This window comes from Salmo salar, chromosome ssa05 (genome assembly GCF_905237065.1).
Source record: "Salmo salar chromosome ssa05, Ssal_v3.1, whole genome shotgun sequence".
Classification (NCBI taxonomy): Eukaryota; Metazoa; Chordata; class Actinopteri; order Salmoniformes; family Salmonidae; genus Salmo; species Salmo salar.
The window spans coordinates 38,630,933-38,652,459 of NC_059446.1; the positions used below are offsets into that span (position 1 = coordinate 38,630,933).

The window sequence follows — 21,527 nt, forward strand, 5'->3', positions numbered from 1 at the left end:
TAGGAACACTGGACCAGCAGCAATCCTGACATCTCAACTCAGATCTGAGTGATTCTAGGAAACTGCAGATGTAAGGCTGTTCCTAGAAAAGTACCCTGAAAATAAGAGAAGGAAATAAGTGTGTGTGTCGCATACTTATACAGCTTATTCTCTCCTCTTTCATTCCACCCTCGACTTCTCTCTCTCTTTTCCCCCCTCGCCCTACCCCTCCCCTCCACAGTGAAAGCTCACTGGCTTTGGGGAACATTAGCATATTTATGGAGATAGGAGGTGAATGTGCTCATTTCTATTCAACCTCTTCTGCGTGTATTCACTTCACAGCTTTGAAACGGCGCACCGAGAAGACAGACCGAGGAAATGGAGAGAAAACGACGGAGAGATAGAGGGGAAAGAGAAGAGGTCCAGAGAGATCCAGAAACAGTGGTAGAAAAAGGATAGAGCGAGAGAGAGCGAGAGAGAGCGAGAGAGAGAGCGAGAGAGAGCGAGAGAGAGAGCGAGAGAGAGAGCGAGAGAGAGAGCGAGAGAGAGAGCGAGAGAGGAGAGCGAGAGAGAGAGCGAGAGAGAGAGAGACAGAAACACGAAAAGGAGAGGGAGAGCGATGCAATGAGTTGCCTCCGGGTCATCACAACAATATATATTCACACGGTAGTAGAGCGGGAGAGAACAAAAGGAAAGGTTCAAGGTCAGGGTCAAAGGTTAAAGGTTGTGAGATCATGCGGAGTGGAGGTGGTGTAAACTGCAATCCCTGTTTACAGGCATTCACAGTCAATGAACGTAGCGGTTTTAACCTAACCATGATTGTAATGTGAGTGTGAGTGAGAGTGAGAGTGAGAGTGAGAGTGAGAGTGAGAGTGAGAGTGAGAGTGAGAGTGAGTGTGAGTGTGAGTGTGAGTGTGAGTGTGAGAGTGAGTGTGAGTGTGAGTGTGAGTGTGAGTGTGAGTGTGAGTGTGAGTGTGAGGTGAGTGTGAGTGTGAGTGTGAGTGTGAGAGTGAGAGTGAGAGTGAGAGTGAGTGTGAGTGTGAGAGTGAGAGTGAGAGTGAGAGTGAGAGTGAGTGAGAGTGAGAGTGCGTGTGATATGTCCCTTACCTGACCATGTAGTCGTTGCGAACCAGCAGCAGGTGCTGCATCAGAGACAGGAAGTGTGTTTCGGCCTTGGAGTCTTTGACCGTGTTCATCAGGATCTGGAACACCTCGGTCACGTCAGTACGGCCGCATGGTTAAGGACCACGACCTCAAGTGGTCAGATAGGAACATTTTTCAATCCACATCAACGCCCTGAATCAATCCACCCCTACTACTAAGATATACTATTGTGTTTAGAGGCAAGCCAATCTACAGTAACCTGGTTCCAATATAGTTTGCTACCACTGTGCATGCAGTCGTCATTGTGTTATATTGTGAAGGATTATGCGGCAAAGACAAAGCTGTTACAGACTGGTATCAGTATCTGATCAAAGGCTAAGTAGCTTCCTGATCAGTCTATTACTGTGATCAAACGCATCTCAGTCATGGTGACCAGAGCCAAAGCAATCAACAAGGTAAAACAAAAGCCCTGAAGAATTCCTTGGGCTTTTGTGTAACTATTATGGCACCTTGGAGCCACCTGGTGGTGAAATGTAGGAATGTACGTTAGAGGACAGAGACCTGACTGGTAGGTTGCACCCTATTCCCTATATAGTGGGCTACCCTATCGGCCGTGATCAACAGTGGTGCACTACATAGGGAATAGGGAGCAATTTGAGACACAGTCATACGATAAACTCGTATCACTTTAACATCTGAACCAAAGTAACTTCCCTTCATAGAGGGACTTTTTGAGCCTCCCTGGAGGTGGAAGGATATTCCATCTCGATGCGCACGTCGCTGAGGCGGGCCTGGAGTTCATCAGAGTCATCCTCGGCCTGCTCGTCAAAAACACTGAGCTGCACCCTCAGCTCCTCATTCTCTATGGGCCGAATATCCTACAGGACCCAGGGAGGTGGGAGGAGAGAGAGAGGGAGGTGGGAGGAGAGAAAGAGAGGGAGATGGGAGAGAAAGAGAGAGAGAGAGAGAGAGAGAGAGAGAGAGAGAGAGAGAGAGAGGGAGGTGGGAGGAGAGAGAGAGGGAGGTGGGAGGAGAGAAAGAGAGAGAGCGAGAGAGAAAGAGAGAGAGCGAGAGAGAGAGAGAAGGGAGAGAGATAGAGAGGGGGGAGAGAGATAGAGAGGGGGGAGAGAGAGGAGAGCAAGGGAGGAGAGAGAGGAGAGCAAGGGAGAGAAGAGAGGAGAGCAAGGGAGAGAAGAGAGGAGAGAGAGGAGAGCAAGGGGGAGAAGAGAGGAGAGAGAGGAGAGCAAGGGAGAGAAGAGAGGAGAGAGAGGAGAGCAAGAGGGAAAGAGATTGGGGGGGTTCAATAAAAATCCAAACTTCCCTGAAGCTACAGGTAAACATGAGTGTTTGGAACCTGTCTGTGTGACTCACCGTCAGCAGGTCTCGCAGGCCCAGTCTCAGTAGCTCTGAGCGGATGTGGATCCTGTAGTCCAGCTCTTCTCCTCGACTGATGAGAGCGTTGATGAGCTGCATACAGCCATTCTTCAAGGCGATGTTGGGCTTGTTCATCCCTAAGAGGAGTGGCTGAAACCTCTCATTGTCCTGCTTTTCTGCCTCCTCAGTGATGGCCTCCAGAACACGCTCATGACTACAGAGGGAGTTACATATTAACGCACAGGAAGGTACACACACACACACAAACACACTCTCGCTCGCTCTCAAGACAGGCAGACACACTCTCCCACTCACAGACACACACACCCCTAACCAGATACTTACAGGTTGTCAGGGTGTTCCAGGATGCAGATGGCCGAGAGCAGTTTGACCACATCCACCATCATGTGAGGGACCCGGGGGTTGATGGCTCGGACCAGCAGAGGGATGCCCTCGGCAGACGTCAACATGGCCTTCAGACCATACTTGTTGTTCATGAAGGCTTTGAGACAGCGCACAATCTCGTGTTGACACTTCATGCCCATGTTTCTAACCGGAGGAAAGAGGGGGAAAGGTGCGTTATTGTACGTAAGGGGTTTCCAAACAAAACAAGCGAGTAGAAACTCTACTGTAGCGTTATAGGAATAAGAGGGTGTCGGTGTCTTATCGGTACTCGTCCCTCTCCTCCGGGAGTTAGGGTGAATGCAAAAGTGGTAAGAGGTGCGTAAAATGGGGTAAGAGGGTGTCGATGTCTTGATGGCACTATAAAATCTGCGATCCGGAGAACGAGGACGTAATCACGGGATCCAGACATTAAACCGGAATGCAACATTATTATTATTATTATATATTTTTTTTTTACTTAATAGGGAATAAACTAAATGTATTTGCCAAAGTTTATCATAAAGACATGAACAGAACGCAACAGTGATTTGTATTTCCTGCAACTTTCTGAAGAGGCAGCTTTGTGTGGCCGTTAGCGACGATGCTAATGAAAACTGTCTTCTGGTAGATGGTTTTTTGGGAAAGCCTTTTCCATCTCGATTAAACGTTAAACTACAAAGTAGCCCGGGCCTATCTGGCAGAATGATGTCAGGATCATTTGCGTCGATCCAGTGGATATTTGTTGTGCAAACTCTACCATCACGTGGGAGCTACAAAAACACAGCTAAACAACGGTCTCTTGCGAGGTGTGCGCTGTAATGAAAAGGGTAACTACACCAACAAAATCTACATTTCAACAACAACAAATTGTCGTCTTCTGATGTGGATAAAACATTGTTGTGGACTTAGAACGTCCAATTAAGTTGTTTTGTATTTTATAAAGTGTGATTTCTTTTGAGTGAAAACTTGAAAGAACTGGAGGAAACAGAGGCATGGAAAAGCTAAACTGAGACCAGGAATTTTGGGGGGGAAAAAATCTATGGAATCAGTCAAAAAAGAAAACTGATTTAATAAAGCTTCTTTTCCGGGTACTGGTCTCTTTCCTCCTGGAGTTAAGAGTAGGGTAAAAGGGTTGAGAAAGTTAAGAGGGGGTTAGAGGGGGTAGGTAAAAGGGGTAACAGGAGCTTGATATATATATATATATCTTACGGGTACTCGTCCTTCTCCTCCTGGATTTTCCTCATGATGTTGAGCAGCAGAACCAGGCCCTCGTCTCCAAAGTTCTGCACCCAGCTGACAGGGTTGTTGTTGAGGGAGACCCGGAGTGATTCCAGACAGCCCAGGAGTTGTGCGTCTCTGGGCTCAGTCCTCAGCTCCTGGATGTACATCATGGCTGACTTGGAGCTCTCCTTCTGGTTCTGACCCTGTATCACACACACACACACACACACACACGGTAGTAGTATAAAATAACAAGTTACCTCTGCTCCAAGTCTACTGTGTGATATGAAGGTGGGACTGCTCGTTATCCCAGTACCTCAACCTTTGTTACTCACAGCTTTGGACGTGTGAAGGTACTGAGACACCATCTCTCGTTTGATGACGATGTCTTTCGCCCGCAGAGGCCGCTGCTTCTCCTCGTTCAAGTTCATATCCACCTAGAAAGAGAGAAAGAGAGAGAAAGAGAGAGAGAGAAAGGGGGAGAGCAAGCAAGAAAAGGAGGGGAGAGAGAGCGAGGGAAGAAAAAGAGCGGGGGAGGGGAGAGAGAGAGAGGGGAGACAGAGAGAAATACCTTTAAGGCAGCGTCCCAAAAGAGACAGACAAATAGCCTGTAGTCCACACTCAGTAGACAATCATTCTCTCTTTCTTTAACCCCTCTCTCTCTCTCTCTCTCTCTCTCTCTCTCTCTCTCTCTCTCTCTCTCTCACCAGCATCTGTTCAAAGAGTTCCAGGACGTATTCATCAGGGTGGTCATGCAGCATGGGCCCCTGGGTAGGAACCTCGTAGTGGGCAGCGTTGGAGTGGCGCTGCCCGGCTGCATGAGGCTTCTCCTTGTCCTTCTTCATCCTCATGCTGGTGAAACGCTCCAACTGCAGGGGGGGGTTAAAGGACAGTGGTCAGAGGTCACACAGGGAGATACGAGGGGTATTCCAGTTCAACCCCAACCCTGTGGATTGGATAGGTCAGGGCAAAAAAAGGTTGATTTGGAATTGGGCATCAGATTCCAGTGGACATTCAGATGTCATAAATTACTAAATATCCCTGAAACCCCTTCAGCTTCACTCATGTGTGTGCTAGAATAAGATGAAGCAGGATCACAGGGTAATGTCATCAACATACCAGTTCCCTCCAAAGAGTAGGCCTCCTACGAAAACGTATGTGGAATAGGCTGGGGCGGTATACTGTACATACCGTTTACCGGGGTACTTGGAAATAGCCACTGGATGGGATCGGTGTCCACCCCCACGGGACAGTTAAGCTAACGCAGGCTAATGTGATTAGCATGAGGTTGTAAGTAACATGAACATTTCCCAGGACATAGACATATCTGATATGGGCAGAAAGCTTAAATTCTTGTTGATCTAACTGCACTGTCCAATTTACGGTAGCTATTACAGTGAAAGAAAACCATGCTATTGTTTGAGGACAGTGCACAATAATGAACTTGAAAATGTACTAATAAACCAATTAGGCACATTTGGCCAGTCTTGATAGAACATTTTGAACAGATAGTGAGGGAAAAAGTATTTGATCCCCTGCTGATTTTGTACGTTTGCCCACTGACAAAGAAATGATCAGTCTATAATTTTAATGGTAGGTTTATTTGAACAGTGAGAGACAGAATAACAACCAAAAAATTCAGAAAAACGCATGTCAAAAATGTTATAAATTGATTTGCATTTTAATGAGGGAAATAAGTATTTGACCCCTCTACAAAACATGACTTAGTACTTGGTGGCAAAACCCTTGTTGGCAATAACAAGAGGTCAGACGTTTCTTGTAGTTGGCCACCAGGTTTGCACACATCTCAGGAGGGATTTTGTCCCACTCCTCTTTGCAGATCTTCTCCAAGTCATTAAGGTTTCAAGGCTGACGCTTGGCAACTCGAACCTTCAGCTCCCTCCACAGATTTTCTATGGGATTAAGGTCTGGAGACTGGCTAGGCCACTCCAGGACCTTAATGTGCTTCTTCTTCAGCCACTCACTCCTTTGTTGCCTTGGCCGTGTGTTTTGGGTCATTGTCATACTGGAATACCCATCCACGACCCATTTTCAATGCCCTGGCTGAGGGAAGGAGGTTCTCACTCAAGATTTGACGGTACATGGCCCCGTCCATCGTCCCTTCGATGCGGTGAAGTTGTCCTGTCCCCTTAGAAGAAAAACACCCCCAAAGCATTATGTTTCCACCTTGATGTTTGACGGTGGGGATGGTGTTGTTGGGTCATAGGCAGCATTCCTCCTCCTCCAAACACGGTGAGTTGAGTTGATGCCAAAGAGCTCCATTTTGGTCTCATCTGACCACAACACTTTCACCCAGTTGTCGTCTGAATCATTCAGATGTTCATTGGCAAACTTCAGACGGGCATGTATATGTGCTTTCTCGAGCAGGGGGACCTTGCGGGCGCTGCAGGATTTCAGTCCTTCACGGCGTAGTGTGTTACCAATTGTTTTCTTGGTGACTATGGTCCCAGCTGCCTTGAGATCATTGACAAGATCCTCCCGTGTAGTTCTGGGCTGATTCCTCACCGTTCTCATGATCATTGCAACTCCACAAGGTGAGATCTTACATGGAGCCCCAGGCCGAGGGAGATTGACAGTTCTTTTGTGTTTCTTCCATTTGCGAATAATCGCACCAACTGTTGTCACCTTCTCACCAAGCTGCTTGGCGATGGTCTTGTAGCCCATTCCAGCCTTGTGTAGGTCTACAATCTTGTCCCTGACATCCTTGGAGAGCTCTTTGGTCTTGGCCATGGGGGAGAGTTTGGAATCTGATTGATTGATTGCTTCTGTGGACAGGTGTCTTTTATACAGGTAACAAACTGAGATTAGGAGCACTCCCTTTAAGAGTGTGCTCCTAATCTCAGCTCGTTACCTGTATAAAAGACACCTGGTAGCCAGAAATCTTTCTGATTGAGAGGGGGTGAAATACTTATTTCCCTCATTAAAATGCAAATCAATTTATAACATTTTTGACATGCGTGTCTCTGGATTTATTTGTTGTTATTCTGTCTCTCGCTGTTCAAATAAACCTACCATTAAAATTAGACTGATCATTTCTTTGTCAGTGGGCAAACGTACAAAATCAGCAGGGGATCAAATACTTTTTCCCCGACTGTATGCAATGGTTCATTTGATCAGTCTAAAAACGTGCATACAATGCTGCCATCTAGTGGCCAATTTTAAATTGTGCCTGGGCTGGAATAATACATTATGGCTTCTCGCTTGCATTTCAAAGATGGTACAACAACAACAAAAAAATGCATGTTTTTTTTCTTTGCATTATCTTTTACCAGATCTAAATGTGTTACATTCTCCTACACTAATTTCACATTTCCACAAACTTCAAAGTGTTTCCTTTCAAATGGTATCAAGAATATGCATATCCTTGCTTCAGGTCCTGAGCTACAGAGGTAGTTAGATTTGGGTATGTCATTTTAGGCAAAAATTGGAGAGAAAAAAAGGGGCGGATCCTTATTAAGTAAATACCTGCACTCAACTTGTGCAATACGTTAGGAGATAAAGCAGATAGCATTCTTGGCTGGCAGCCACACAAGTCAATTCGTTTACATGGAGAAATCTAGGCATTTTTTGCAAAAATTATGCATAGCCATCATATGTCTAATGTTTATGATAGAGAGAATGTAGCCAGCTGCATTTTCTAATGTTTTGCTTAAAGTTAATCCTGCATTTTACAGGAGAAAATAAGGCTGGCTACACAGAAAAGCACCAGAGAAAAGTAGCTACACATCAGTCAGAGCTGTCTGCTGATAGAATGCTTGTTTGTGAATTCTCATCCAAGTGGATAAGTGCAACTGAAGCACAAAATAAATCTGATGCCGAGCAGAAATGACAGAAGCACTTTAGCAATAGGTTTACAAGACGCAGCAAGATATGGGTTTTATATTGTTTACCTGAATAAAAAAAAAAGAATTCTGAGTTAATGCTACACCTAAGTTTGCATGTATATTTTAGTAATTTAGCAGACTCTCTTATCCAGAGTGACATACAGGAGCAATTAGGGTTAAGGGCCTTGCTCAAGGGCACATTGGCAGATTATTAATCTAGTGGGCTCAGGGATTCGAACCAGTGAAAAAATTAAATTTGGTTCCACCTACTTACAGTGAATTTGGAAAGTATTCAGACCTATTGACCTTGTCCACTTTGTTACGTTAAAGCCTTATTTTAAAATGGATTATATAAAAAAATCCTCAGCAATCTACACACAATACCCCATAATGACAAAGCGAAAACAGGTTTAGACATTTTTGCAAATGTATTACAAAAAAAATTAAAAAAAATGAAAAACCTTATTCACATGAGTATCCAGTCCCTTTACAATGAGACTCAAAATTAAGCTCAGGTAAATCCTGTTTCCATTGATCATCCTTGAGATGTTTCTACAACTTGATTGGAGTCCACCTGTGGTAAACTCAATTGACTGGACATGATTTGGAAAGGCACAAACCTGTCTACATAAGATCCCACAGTTGACAGTGCAGGTCAGAGCAAAAGCCATGAGGTCGAAGGAATTGACTGTAGAGCTCCGAGCCAGGATTGTGTCAAGACACAGATCTGGGGAAGGGTATCAAAAATATGTCTGCAGCATTGAAAGTCTCCAAGAAAACAGTGGCCTCCATCATTCTTAAATGGAAGAAGTTTGGAACCACCAAGACTCTTCCTAGAGCTGGCTGCCCGGCCAAACTGAGCAATCAAGGGAGAAGGGCCTTGGTCAGGGAGGTGACAAAGAACCCGATGGTCACTCTGACAGAGCTCCAGAGTTCCTCTGTGGAGATGGGAGAACCTTCCAGAAGGAAAACCATATCTGCAGCACTCTATGGTAGTGGGGGCACGGAAGCCACTCCTCAGTAAGAGGCACATGACAGCCCACTTGGAGTTTACCAAAAGCACCTAAAGACTCTCAGACCACGAGAAATAAGACTCTCTGGTCTGATGAAACCAAGATTAAACTCTCTGGCCTTAACGGCCGTCTGGAAGAAACCTGGCACAATCTCTACGGTGAAGCCTGGTGGTGGCAACATCATGCTGTGGAGATGTTTTCAGCGGCAGGGACTGGGAGACTAGTCAGGATCGAGGGAAAGATGAACGGAGCAAAGTACAGAGAGATACTTGATCAAAACCTGCTCCAGAGCACTCAGGACCTCAGACTGGGGAGAAGGTTCACCTTCCAACAGGACAACAACACTAAGCACACAACCAACACAACCAAAAGTGGCTAAGGGACAAGTCTCTGAATGTCCTTGAGTGGCCCAGCCAGAGCCCGGACTTGAACCCGATCAAACATCTCTGGAGAGACCTGAAAATAGCTCCACAGCAACGCACCCCATCCAACCCGACAGAGCTTGAGAGTATCTGCAGAGAAGAATGGGAGAAACTCCCCAAATACAGGTGTGCCAAACTTGCAGCGTCATACGCAAGAAGACTCGAGGCTGTAATCGCTGCCATATGTGCTTCAACAAAGAACTGAGTAAAGGGTCTGAATAATTTGAGTTGGGTTTTTTTTAAGTTTTAAAATAAATTACAAATTTTTTAAAACCTGTTTTTGCTTTGTCATTATGGGGTATTCTGTGAAGATTGACGAAAACAACAATTTAATACATTTTAGAATAAGGCTCTAACCTAAAAAATGTGGAAAAAGTGAAGGGGTCTGAATACTTTCCAAATGCACTGTATACAGTATACACACTACATGGCTATACATAGAAGTATGTGGACACCTGCTCGTTAAACATCTCATTCCAAAATCATGGGCATTAATATGTAGTTGGTCCCCCCCGTTGCTGCTATAACAGCCTCCACTCTTCTGGAAAGGCTTTCTACTAGATGTTGGAACATTGCTGCAGGGAATTGCTTCCATTCAGCCACAAGAACATTAGTGAGGTTAGACAAAAATGTCGGGTGATCAGGCCTGGCTTGCAGTCAGCATTCCTTTTCCTCCCAAAAGTGTTTGATGGGGTTGAGGTGCAGGCCAGTCAAGTTCTTCCAAACCAATCTCGACAAACCATTTCTGTAAGGACCTCGCTTTGTGCATGGGGGCATGGTCGTGCTGACAAAGGGCCTTCCCGAAACTGTTGCCACAAAGTTGGAAGCACAGAATCGTCTAGAATGGCATTGTACGCTGTAGCGTTAAGATTTCCCTTCACTGGAACTACGTGTCCTAGCCGGAACCATGAAAAACAGTCCCAGCCATTATTCCTCCTCCACCAAATTTTACAGTTGGCACTATGCATTGGGGCAGGTAGCGTTCTCCTGGCTGGCGCTTGGCATTGTGATCTTAGGCTTGTGTGCGGCTGCTCGGCCATGTAATCCTAATTCATGAAGCTCCAGACAAACAGTTCTTGTGCTAACGTGGCTTTCGGAATCAGTTTGGAACTTGGTAGTGAGCGTTGCAACCAAGGGCATACGATTTAAGCGCTACGCGTTTCAGCATTCCTGTTTTGTGAGCTTGGGTAGGCTACCACTTCGCAGCTGAGCCGTTGTGGCTCCTAGACATTTCCACTTCACAATAACAGCACTGACAGTTGACTGGGGCAGCTCTAGCAGGGCAGAAATGTGATGAACTGACTTGGTGGAAAGATGGCATCCTATGACGGTGCCACATTGTAAGTCACTGAGCTCTTCAGTAAGGCTATTCTACTGCCAATGTTTGTCTATGGAGATTGCATGGCTGCGTGCTCAGTTTTATACACCTGTCAGCAATGGGTGTGGCTGAAATAGGAGTGTCCACATACTTTTGGCCATGAAGTGTATAACTTCATGAGCTGGATTGCTTGTCTTTGCAATTAGTTTATTTTCATTTGCGCTCTTTCGCATATTTAGCTAGCAGCCTCCATGGAAATTCGCTATTACTTGGGCTAATTTTGTTAGCATTCTGGTAATAGAGGCCCAATGGCCTTTTTTTGCGTTATTTTCCGCACCCTTGTGTGCTAAACCAGTAATACCGTAAATACCGGGGTAGGCCGTCGTTGTTCTTAAACTGACTTGCCTAGTTAAAAAAGGTTAAATACATTTAAAAAGTAAAATAACCTTTGAGTAGCAGACTTCCTATGAGATCATAGCTAGTTTAACCCCTTCCTACCCTGGGCCTAACCTACCTACAACCCCCCAACCTTGACCCCAGACCCAACCTGTAACCTAGGCCTACCCTTCAGACTGACCACTGAGGGGGAGTAAGGGAGGCACAGACGGACAGGCAGGCACCATCCAACAGTATGTGTCCATACAACCAGGGTGAGTAGTACAGACAACAAGGTTGAGTTATTATGGGGTGGTACTGCAACAACCAGGCTCGTGGGGGTTGTAGTGTGGTATGGATAGAGGGGCATGGGGAGGGGTTAGTAGTGGACTGCAGGGCGAGATGAGATGCAACAAAACAGTCAGATGATTATGACTGGGATGTGGGCACACACAACACACACACACACACACACACACACACACACACACAACCTACCTCATCAGGAATCAGCCGTTTGAGTTTCTGTACAGAGAGGGGAGGGGGAGGAGGTTGAGAAAACGAGTGAAATAAATAAATGGGGAGATTGAACAGGGGAAGAGGGAGATGGGGAGATCGAGGGAGGGATTAAGGGACAGACAGAAGGAGAGAAAGAGAGGGAGTGGGGGGGGAGAGAGGAAAGGATCAATTAGGATCAGACAGGGACCGTCTCTACAAAGGTCATTATTAATCGTTGCGGACAGAGGGGAATAGGCTACAGGTAGATCAATATCACAATAACAGACCACTTCATTAAACACAGTTACACACTGGATCAATCGAGAACATGCACACTTAGATTAGCTCACTAATTCCTCTTGTACGACATTATGGATCATCTGAACAACTACACATTCAAGGATTGATCCATTTTATTTTGAGATTAGGGGAATAATTATTTTTTTTGACAGGTTTAAGGCAGAATCACAGTACAACTGCACTAGCAAACCTTTGCCACAAGGTGTCAGGCTACACCAATGAATATCTTGGTGAAGGCAGCGTCTCAATTGATAATTGGCCAACACCAGGTGGCGCTGAAGATCACACACAAATCCGAACACAACTGTGGAAAGCTTATGGGGCAAGTTCCTCACTTCCTATGTTCGCATTCTACTCTATTAGGCTACATAACTGCAAAGATAAGCCAGAAATAAGATGCGTGATCTCTGTAACGGTGCTTCCAAACTAGCAGACATGGCCCCATAATGACTGTCCCACGTGCCAGCATCTGGAGCCAATCAGCAGCCACCCAGAGGGTCACAGGCCACAGAACACACACTGAACAACAACCTAGGCTCAACAGCTTTATAAAGTCAACCTTCAGGAGATGACAAACAGAGGAGCGCGCACACACACACACACACTCCTCTCCTCTCCTCTCTCTGAGCCAGCCTTGCTAGGTTTTGTTATGTCGGATATAGGCTTTAATTAGGTAAGAAGTCAAATTAGAAGGCTCTTTATCAAAGCGATTTTATTTGTCAACTGTGCCTCTTATTGTAAAACTAAAAATGTTTTCCTTTTATCCAAGTGTTGAATAGGCAGACAAATGCATGTTTATGCAGGGGGGGGGGTGATAATAGCCTACTACTTTGGAGATCATAAAAACAAATGAAATAAATGATGTTACTTAGCGGGTCACAGATCGGCTCTCTGTAACAATTCATTCTATGCAGGTGGGTCGGGTTGAAGAGGAAAATCTGTCCTGACGGCGGATTTCGGACGGGCCTCAGAATAAGCGGCCGGGGAGGAGCAGGATCGGCTCAAAAAAAAAAAAAAGACCGACCAGTGCAAGACTCAACTTTAGTGATCATCTTTCTCTACAACAGAGAAAGGTTCAATTAGCCTAAGCTGACTTGCATTCTCTCTCTCTCGCCTCCCTCCTCTCTCAAAAGTCATGCGGACATAGGCGGACGGACACACATACGTGTACACACAGCTACATGGAAAACAGTGCAAACAAGGGACTGGTGTAAGGGGCAGTTGGGACTATAATATGGATTCGCCACAAATTCAATTTAAGAGACCTGCTAATTAGCCATTGGTTAATAACACAAAGAAACAACATTTGCTAAGTCACAGCATGGAGATTGTCATTACTGCACACCATCTCCACACTTCTCTCACGACATCTCTCCCTTCGTCTCTTGTTCTCTTTCCATCCCTCCTGAGGTAGCCAGCTGATTGGATCTGGGCCTGAGAGAATGACAGAGGGTGTTAGGTCCCTAGCTCCATTTTCTTCTTTTTGATTACTTTATCTCAACTTCCATCTCTCGTTACCTTCTAGACTTGGGCGGTATCCAGGTTATCGAACCGACCTTGTGCCGTACCGGGATATTATGTAATACCAGCACTGAACACAAGGGGCACTGTTTTCATACCCCACAGATACTCTGTAATCCGAAGGTTAGCAACTGCTAACGAGTACATGCAAAATGCACTTTTTAGATGACCAATATATACAGTCTGACCTAAAACATAAAAGTAACTCAAAAATGCTACTTGCAGTTTGTTTACTGCATGCACAAAACAAATATTAGCCAGCAAGGCTCTTGATCTAAGAGGGGATTCTCTGCTGATACCAAGCGAATGCTTGATTTTGAAAGAAGCTAACCACACTTAGCTAGATAGCTAACTAGCTACTAAATTTGCAGACCAAATGCACAACTGCAGAGCATTTAGCACATTTTAGGAGAGTTAACTAAATAGTTATAAGATATCTAGCTGGCAAACATTTAGTTGTGAATTCCATACTGTAATTAGATCACTTGGCGACCGCTGAGCAACAGTGAGTGACTCACAAGGCTCCTGTCTCTTGTCGTTGTGTGCTTGTAAACAAACACCACATGACACGTGACTGGGGACGACCAGTAAGCTTCTAATGAAAAACTATGTGACAGCTGAAATAAAGTACACAATCGTCTTTATCTCCTAACGTATTGCACAAGTTGACTGCAAGTATTTACTTAAAAAGTAGCTACAAATATTCACATTTATATATACATTTTTTTTTTTTTTTTACTTCAAATAAATACTTAACGGTACTGGGAAAAAAACATCCCGTGACTTTTTCCCAAATACCCGGTAGACGGTATACCGCCCAAGCCTATTACCTCCTGGTAACTTTTACTCAAGTACCTTGGGAACACATTCAGATTGATGTCTGCCATCCCAGTCCCAGCCATTATGACCCTCATCAAAGAACTATTACGTCTGCAGCTAGACTGAATAGGAGTCGTGTTGTGTTGGCCGTCTGCTCCATTCTATTTCTATGGTTCTGGGCCGACATTAACCGCTACCCTTTCTTAAGAAATACCAGACATGGTATGAGGAAGTTGTGGCTCACAAATGTCAAAAGGAATGGAGCGGGAGTCACCCTACCTCCCTCAAAAACACACACACACACACACCATACTTTGTCATGTTTTAATATGCAGCACCCCAGTTATCAGACCCCTATAGGTTAACATTACAAGTGAACTAACATGAGAGCCCAACCGTTAAACAGATGTGTATTCAAACACACTCACGGGTACATACACAAACAAAAAGGCCTACACTGCACATTGTTGTTCACATGATAGATGTTATCACACAGGGTGCTATTTGGGAAGCAGCCAAAGAGCTGGTAATGGAGACTACCTGTGTAGTGCTGTTCTTCTATAGTACACGATGTGAATATCCTCTAATGACAGAAACAAACGTGGTCACATAAATGCATTTTCTAAGCTATAGCACACAAAGGACCAAAGACAGATGGTTTTTAAAAAAGGACCAAAGCATATGGTCCGCTTCGTGCTTTCATTTTTTGGCACGGGGAAAAAAATATTACGATAGTGGTATCATCCTGGGCCTAATTCTTATACAGGTCAGTGTGTTGACCAATTGGTGTTGGTCTCCTGCAGTGAACGCGGATCGTGATACTCTCTACAGGGCGGTTTCCGCTTAGGCTACATTGACGACAACAAGTGCGGGCGCAAACACGCAGATCAGGGTTTCCGTCAGACATTTTGAGCCAGACAATGTAACCAGAAAGATATGAATTTACCGGACATCCATATGCATTGGGTGCGTAACGCAATAGGGCATCCACCCACGGTGCTCAAAATCCCATCTGTAGATGATCATAATTCATTTGAACAGAATAGAAAACAGCCTGTAAAGTTGTAATAAAAAGTAGTACGATGGTCTTATACCAACATGAAAGGTTTTATTGAAAAGCAAAACATTGCTCTAGGTGGCCACAAAATGAAGAAATTCTAAAATTGATGTTGGACAATGAAATTCGATATGTAAATGAACGCGCGTTAAGGCTGGGTCATTAGGAGAAAGCTTATTTTACAATGCTCTTGTGAAACGAGGCCCGAGCCATGCATTTATGAAAGCAATTGTTGTTTCCCTGACGCAGCTATTATAAAAACAGCTGATGCCATGATGGTGCCATTTAACCCACAAGGCCTGGACTTGAGAATACAGCCACAAAGAACTCTGGGTAATCACACAGGAAACAGTGTGTGTTATATATGAGAGCGAGAGAAAGCGAGATAGGAGAAAATGTCCAAAAAAGTTTGACAGTGTGAAGGCTGTCAGGCCACCAGCTTAACTCGGAGTAATTAGAAAGAGATGCGAACAGGCTGCATTCCTTGTGAGAACTTCACATAGGAGGACCACCACACACACACACACACACACACACACACACACACACACACGCACTGTGTAATTATCCTTCTTAAAAGTACCCTGCTTTACAGGCACTTGCCGGGAAAACCACACAGAGAGTTCCCAAAGGGACGTCATTAAACAAAGGCAAAAAGAAGCCCTGAACCAAAAGAGCAGAAGAAATGTATTTGGTTCTTGTGGTTCCTAGGAAACGTAGTGGAAGTCAGCATTTAAGCGCTTGGCTTGTGACAAGAATATAATGAGCCAGTCAGCCTCTCTTCACAGCACTGTCACTACTAATGTACAGCTCCCACCCAGAACCATAAGACAGCCCTGTGTGTGTGTGTGTGTGTGTGTGTGTGTGTGTGTGTGTGTGTGTGTGTGTGTGTGTGTGTGTGTGTGAGAGAGAGAGAGGAGAGAGAGACAGCTATGCTGAGCGATAGGGACAAAGAAAGCAAGAGAGCTAGAGAGCAGGTGGAGAAATAAATCGAAGAGAAAAAGAGCCAGTGTTGAGATGTGTTATCACACACACACTTGAACTATTACTCACTTCCCTTTAGGGACAAGCAGAGGTCAGAGTAATGTCACAGTAACTTGACTGACCAACTGAATGATTAAGGAATAACCCCTTTATTGCACCTGTGATCTCTCTTTCTCTCACTCACACACACACACAGTTTCTTTCTGAAAAACAAAGTCCACTTTCAACCAGTGATATCATGATCTAAACTACTGCTAGTTACATACCTATTAAGGAGAAAATTACTATTTTGGAGAGAGATGGATAGAGGGAGATTGTGCATGTTGTTATCTCCACTGTGGCTGTTGTTGTGAGTGTTTGCAGCATTGCCATGGCTCCCTGCTGGCGGCTGTGCTCTGCTGAGCGATGTCGTCACCGGGAGGGGTTCTCTGGCAGGCGACACGCCCGTACACGAGTGACACAACACTTCCTGTTCACAGCTACCACAGGAAGTCAGTGACATACTGAAACCTGACTCACTATCAGTACAGAAGGGGAGACCTAGGAAAACGCATCCTTCTTTATTCCAACATGGCGTATTAGTGTTGTCACCATACCAGAATGGACTTCGATACCGATACCAGGTTTAGGATCACGACACTCGACTACCAAAACGACACCAACACAATACCTTGACAACAACAAAAAGTCACTATGGCACTTGATCCAGAGAAACTCAGCTACTGCTTTGTTCAAATCGCTGGGCATCTTGAGTTCAATATCATTCATTATATTTGAACATTTATGTGAAAAAAATAAAAATAAACATTGAGCCAGCCATGTACGCATTAACGAATGAATTATACAATCAATTTCACGTTGTTTCTACCAAAACTACAAAATAACATGATGGTAATCATTATTTGAAAGGTAATTCTCCATTGATAAACTGGGTAAATCAAGATGTAGCCCAGGCCTAGTCTCAATAGAGGTGAATGCGTATTATTCTATAGGTGAGTGCGCATGCATTGAGTTGAGCTTGTTTTAGCTGATTTCATGGGGCTACAGATGACAAACAATCCCTTCCGTTTACGACTTATTTTATTGGGCAACTGCTAAGAGAACATATTTTATTGATCAACAATATTGGCATAGAAGAAGAAGCAATCAGTTATTTTACAAAAGTGTGTGCCGTCTAAGTAATGACTTCATGTGCAAGGCAGAATGTGGCTGTGGAATCTGACCTTGTGGGTATGCATCAGTGGAAACCAGACGGGAGACGAATTAGATTTTTGGCGACAAATCAGAATATTTTGCTTTTACGGTTTGCATATTATCACAAACAAAGTACTAGGGTAGTGGACTGATGTTGCTTCAGCTGTAAGCTAGCAGGGAACGTTAGCCTTCAATTAATGGTGGAAGCTACCGGTGTCTTGCTTTGTAAAAGTGTTCTGGCCTGTATGGACATTGTTTTGCGACAACAGTAATGAACAGTTTCAACACTTCTACATACCGTTGTTGCATTATTCCAGTGTGTTAACGTCCGCACGGCATCAGTGGGGAGCCAAGAACGCAACCCAGAAAGCTCTAGCAATGATTGTAGAGCAAAGTGCCCGCTCCACTTACTCAAAGGGGCTGCACCAATAGACCGACTTGAGCCTCTCATTCACCTTAGACATAAGTACTGAACGTAACAAAAATATTTGAAAAAGTAGAAGTTTCATGCTGAACACACCGCTTGCGTTACCTGCGCTCGTGTTGCAAAATAAAAATGTACACATGCATGTTATTCAACCATTCCATCCAAACTGCTCGTGCGCGTCAACGAGCGTGCGCAGACTCAGGCGCATGTCCGGTGTCGTCAGCGTGTCAGGATGCTGCTGTGTGCCTTAAGGCAGGCAGGTGGTCACTGGTTAGGCCTAAGTGTGTTACACGTGGTTACATTGCGTACTTTGTCCCTGAGGAACACTTGACTGTTTACACATGATCAAACACTCATTGAGAGATAAACAACTTGACAAAAGAGAGAAGAGAGACAAGCATACACACAACTAACACATGACGAACACAGAATGGGAATGATCATTCACAACAGAAAGAGAAAAAAAGACAAAACACTGGACAAACACAAAAATCACAACCAACACTTCCTGGGTGGACGACTGGTTTGGTTGCTACAACCCATCACGTTGTTCTCAGCACTTTATTCATCAGCTTACTTCCCCTTGCAATAGCGTGGCACTAATCCTGGTAAATCAACTGAGACATTAACATAACACCAGCAGTCACTTTACATGACATGGAATGGTTTGCTTTCCTTAAAACCACCCCAAGGCTAACATACTCAGTCAACACAGAAACAAACACAACTCCCGACCAACAAGCCACGCACCAGCAGCGCACTAAGCCAGGGATAGAGATTAAGCCGCGGGCTGTTTTTTTCTCTTGAGCAGACGGTCAGGTGACCAACCAGAAGCCCAAAACGTAATAATTTCAAACCTTGCTTACATTTGTATGAGATCACATTATCCCTCGATTATGCGTGGGAATACTTTGGAACAGATTTCCCAAATTAAAACCACTTGTAGCTAATTCGCTGGTGTTTGGACATAAAAGACTGTACAACAATAAAAATAAGTAATTTTTTTTCAGAAAACACGGGGGGGGGGGGCAAATAAAATCCAACCAGCAAATTGAAGCAGTTCCATGGGTTAGGCCTTTATTTGACAGCTCACAGGAAGAAAATAAATCAGTGACAGCTTCATCATAGCCCTTTCCACCCATTCCACCCCCCTGTCAGTGTGTAAATAAAGTAACACTATGTAACCAGGAAGTCCTTTGTTATATTAGCCTCCGTCCTTTTTATTATTTCACATCAGACTGTCTCCCTGGTTCACTATGGCTGGCCCTGCTCCCTTACGCCTGACCGACCCCTGCTCTCTGCGCGCGTGTGTGTGTGTGTGTATGTGTGTTTAGTGAGAGTGGTGCATAGCCTCCATGCAAGTCTTCATCAGTGTGTCCAAGTGGGGCGTTTTTCCGCATGACTGCGCCATCCTTGAAGGGCCGTCCCTAATGATAAAACAACTAGCCCAGAACAACAAGAGAGGCTAACGCGATCCGGCCATGTCTGTACTGCTGCATGATGCCCTGCAAGTATTTCTGCTTGGCAGATAAGTGAGAGAGGCATTAGAGAATGTAGAGCGCATTCCCCACTGAAACCATGTCTATCTGCTGGTATTACACACAGGCTGGATGACAGTATATAGGATCATTTTGAAATGTTCGGTGAATCGTCAACAACCTGCTTAATGTGGCATGCCCCGCCTGAATAGAATACTGATGAGGCCATGTACGAAATGTGTGATTTGCAGGTACTGTAAAAGCAACATGCCAACATGAGTTCAACTATGTGAACAGAAAAGGCTTCCATTCATAATGTGCAGGCACCAAAAGAGGGTGCTGAATGTAAAATCCAATCCAATTTTTATTTGTCACATGCGGCAAATGCAACAGATTTAGACATTACCGTGAAATGCTTACTTACGAGCCCTTAACCAAAAAGCTGAGTTAAAAAGAAAAAGTTAAATAACGAGGATATGTACAATGCCTTCGGAAAGTATTCAGACCCCTTGACATTTTCCACATTTTGTTACATTACAGCCTTATTCAAAAAATTTATTAAATAAAAAAATTCTCAGCAATCTACACACAATACCCCATAATGACAAAGTGAACACAGGTTTAGACATTTTTGCAAATATGAAACAAAGATTTAACTCTTTGGCCTGAATGCCAAGCTTCACGTCTAGAGGAAACCTGGCACCATCCCTACGGTGAAGCATGGTGGTGGAAGAATAGTGCTGTGGGGATGTTTTTCAGCGGAAGGGACTGGGAGACTAGTCAGGCTTGAGGCAAAGATGAACAGAGCAAAGTACAAAGAGATCCTTGATAAAAACATGCCGCAGAGCTCTCAGGACCTCAAAATAGGGCGAAGGTTCACCTTACAACAAGAAAACAACCCTAAGCACACAGCCAAGACAAAGCAGGAGTGCCTTCGGGATAAGTCTCTGAATGTCTTTGAGTGGGCCAGCCAGAGCCCAGACTTAATCCTGATTGAACATCTCTGGAGAGACCTGAAAATAGCTGTGCAGCAACACTCCCCATCCAACCTGACAGAGCTTGAGAGGATCTACAAAGAAGAGCGGGAGAAACTCCCCAAATACAGGTGTGCCAAGCTTGTAGTGTTATACAGAAAGAAGACTGTAATCACTGCCAAAGGTGCTTCAAGAAAGTACTGAGTAAAGGGTCTGAATACTTAAGTAGATGTAATAACATTTTTCATAAATTAACAAAAATAAATACAGTTTTTGCTTTGTCATTATGGGGTAGTGTGTGTAGATTGATGAGGGGGGGGCAGGTAGCCGAGCAGTTAGGGCGGCAGGTAGCCTAGTGGTTAGAGCATTGGACTTGTAACCGAAAGGTTGCAAGATCGAACCCGCGAGCTGACAAGGTAAAAATATGTCATTCTGCCCCTGAACAAGGCAGTTAACCTCTTGGGGCTAGGTGGGACGCTAGCGTGCCACCCGTGGTGCACTCCATCAACAGCAGGTGCATTTCAAGAGCGGCAAATTTGAATCCAAATAAATGTCAAAATTCAAATTTTTCAAAAATACAACTATGTTACACCATTTGAAAGATAAACATCTCCTTAATCTAACCACGTTTTACGATTTCAAAAAGGTTTTACGGCGAAAGCATAAATTTAGAGTATGTTAGGACAGTACATTTACAAGAGTTGTGTGTAATGTTTTGTCAAGTCAAAGACAGGGTCACCAAAACCATAAAACCAGCTAAAATGATGCACTAACCTTTTACAATCTCCATCAGATGACACTCCTAGGACATTATGTTAGACAATGCATGCATTTTTAGTTCTATCAAGTTCATATTTATATACAAAAACAGCGTTTTACTATGGCATTGATGTTGAGGAAATCGTTTCCCTCCAATAACCGTCAGTCAAGTCAGCGTAACAAATTAAATAATTAAAATTAGAAAACATTGGTAAAATATTATATTGTCATTTAAAGAATTATAGATTTACATCTCTTGAACGCAATCAACTTGCCAGATTTAAAAATAACCTTACTGGGAAATCACACTTTGCAATAATCTGAGCACTGCGCCCAGAAAATACGGCGTTGCGATACAGACTAGACATCATGTTGGGGAGATCTAAAATCGAAAATACTATGTAAATAATCCATTACCTTTGATTCTCTTCATCAGATGTCACTTCCAGGTATCACAGGTCCATAACGAATGTAGTTTTGT

At 44.2% G+C, this 21,527-nt stretch overlaps 1 protein-coding gene across 5 annotated transcripts in view; it reads right to left on the reverse strand.

Annotated features, from left to right (window-relative positions):
- The window catches only part of LOC106604875 (protein diaphanous homolog 1), a 137,486-nt gene that overhangs the window by 79,772 nt on the left and 36,187 nt on the right, over positions 1-21,527 (reverse strand). For 4 of the 5 annotated variants that reach the window (XM_014199965.2, XM_014199961.2, XM_014199964.2 and 1 more), the window contains exons 2-9: positions 11,534-11,560; positions 4,770-4,931; positions 4,398-4,499; positions 4,051-4,265; positions 2,803-3,006; positions 2,455-2,671; positions 1,843-1,961; positions 1,087-1,203 (exon numbers count right to left, since the gene is read on the reverse strand). In XM_014199965.2, the coding sequence (XP_014055440.2) occupies positions 1,087-1,203; positions 1,843-1,961; positions 2,455-2,671; positions 2,803-3,006; positions 4,051-4,265; positions 4,398-4,499; positions 4,770-4,931; positions 11,534-11,560 (1,163 nt within the window). The remainder of the gene's footprint in view (positions 1-1,086; positions 1,204-1,842; positions 1,962-2,454; positions 2,672-2,802; positions 3,007-4,050; positions 4,266-4,397; positions 4,500-4,769; positions 4,932-11,533; positions 11,561-21,527) is intronic. The other variant, XM_014199962.2, reaches the window with a different exon arrangement.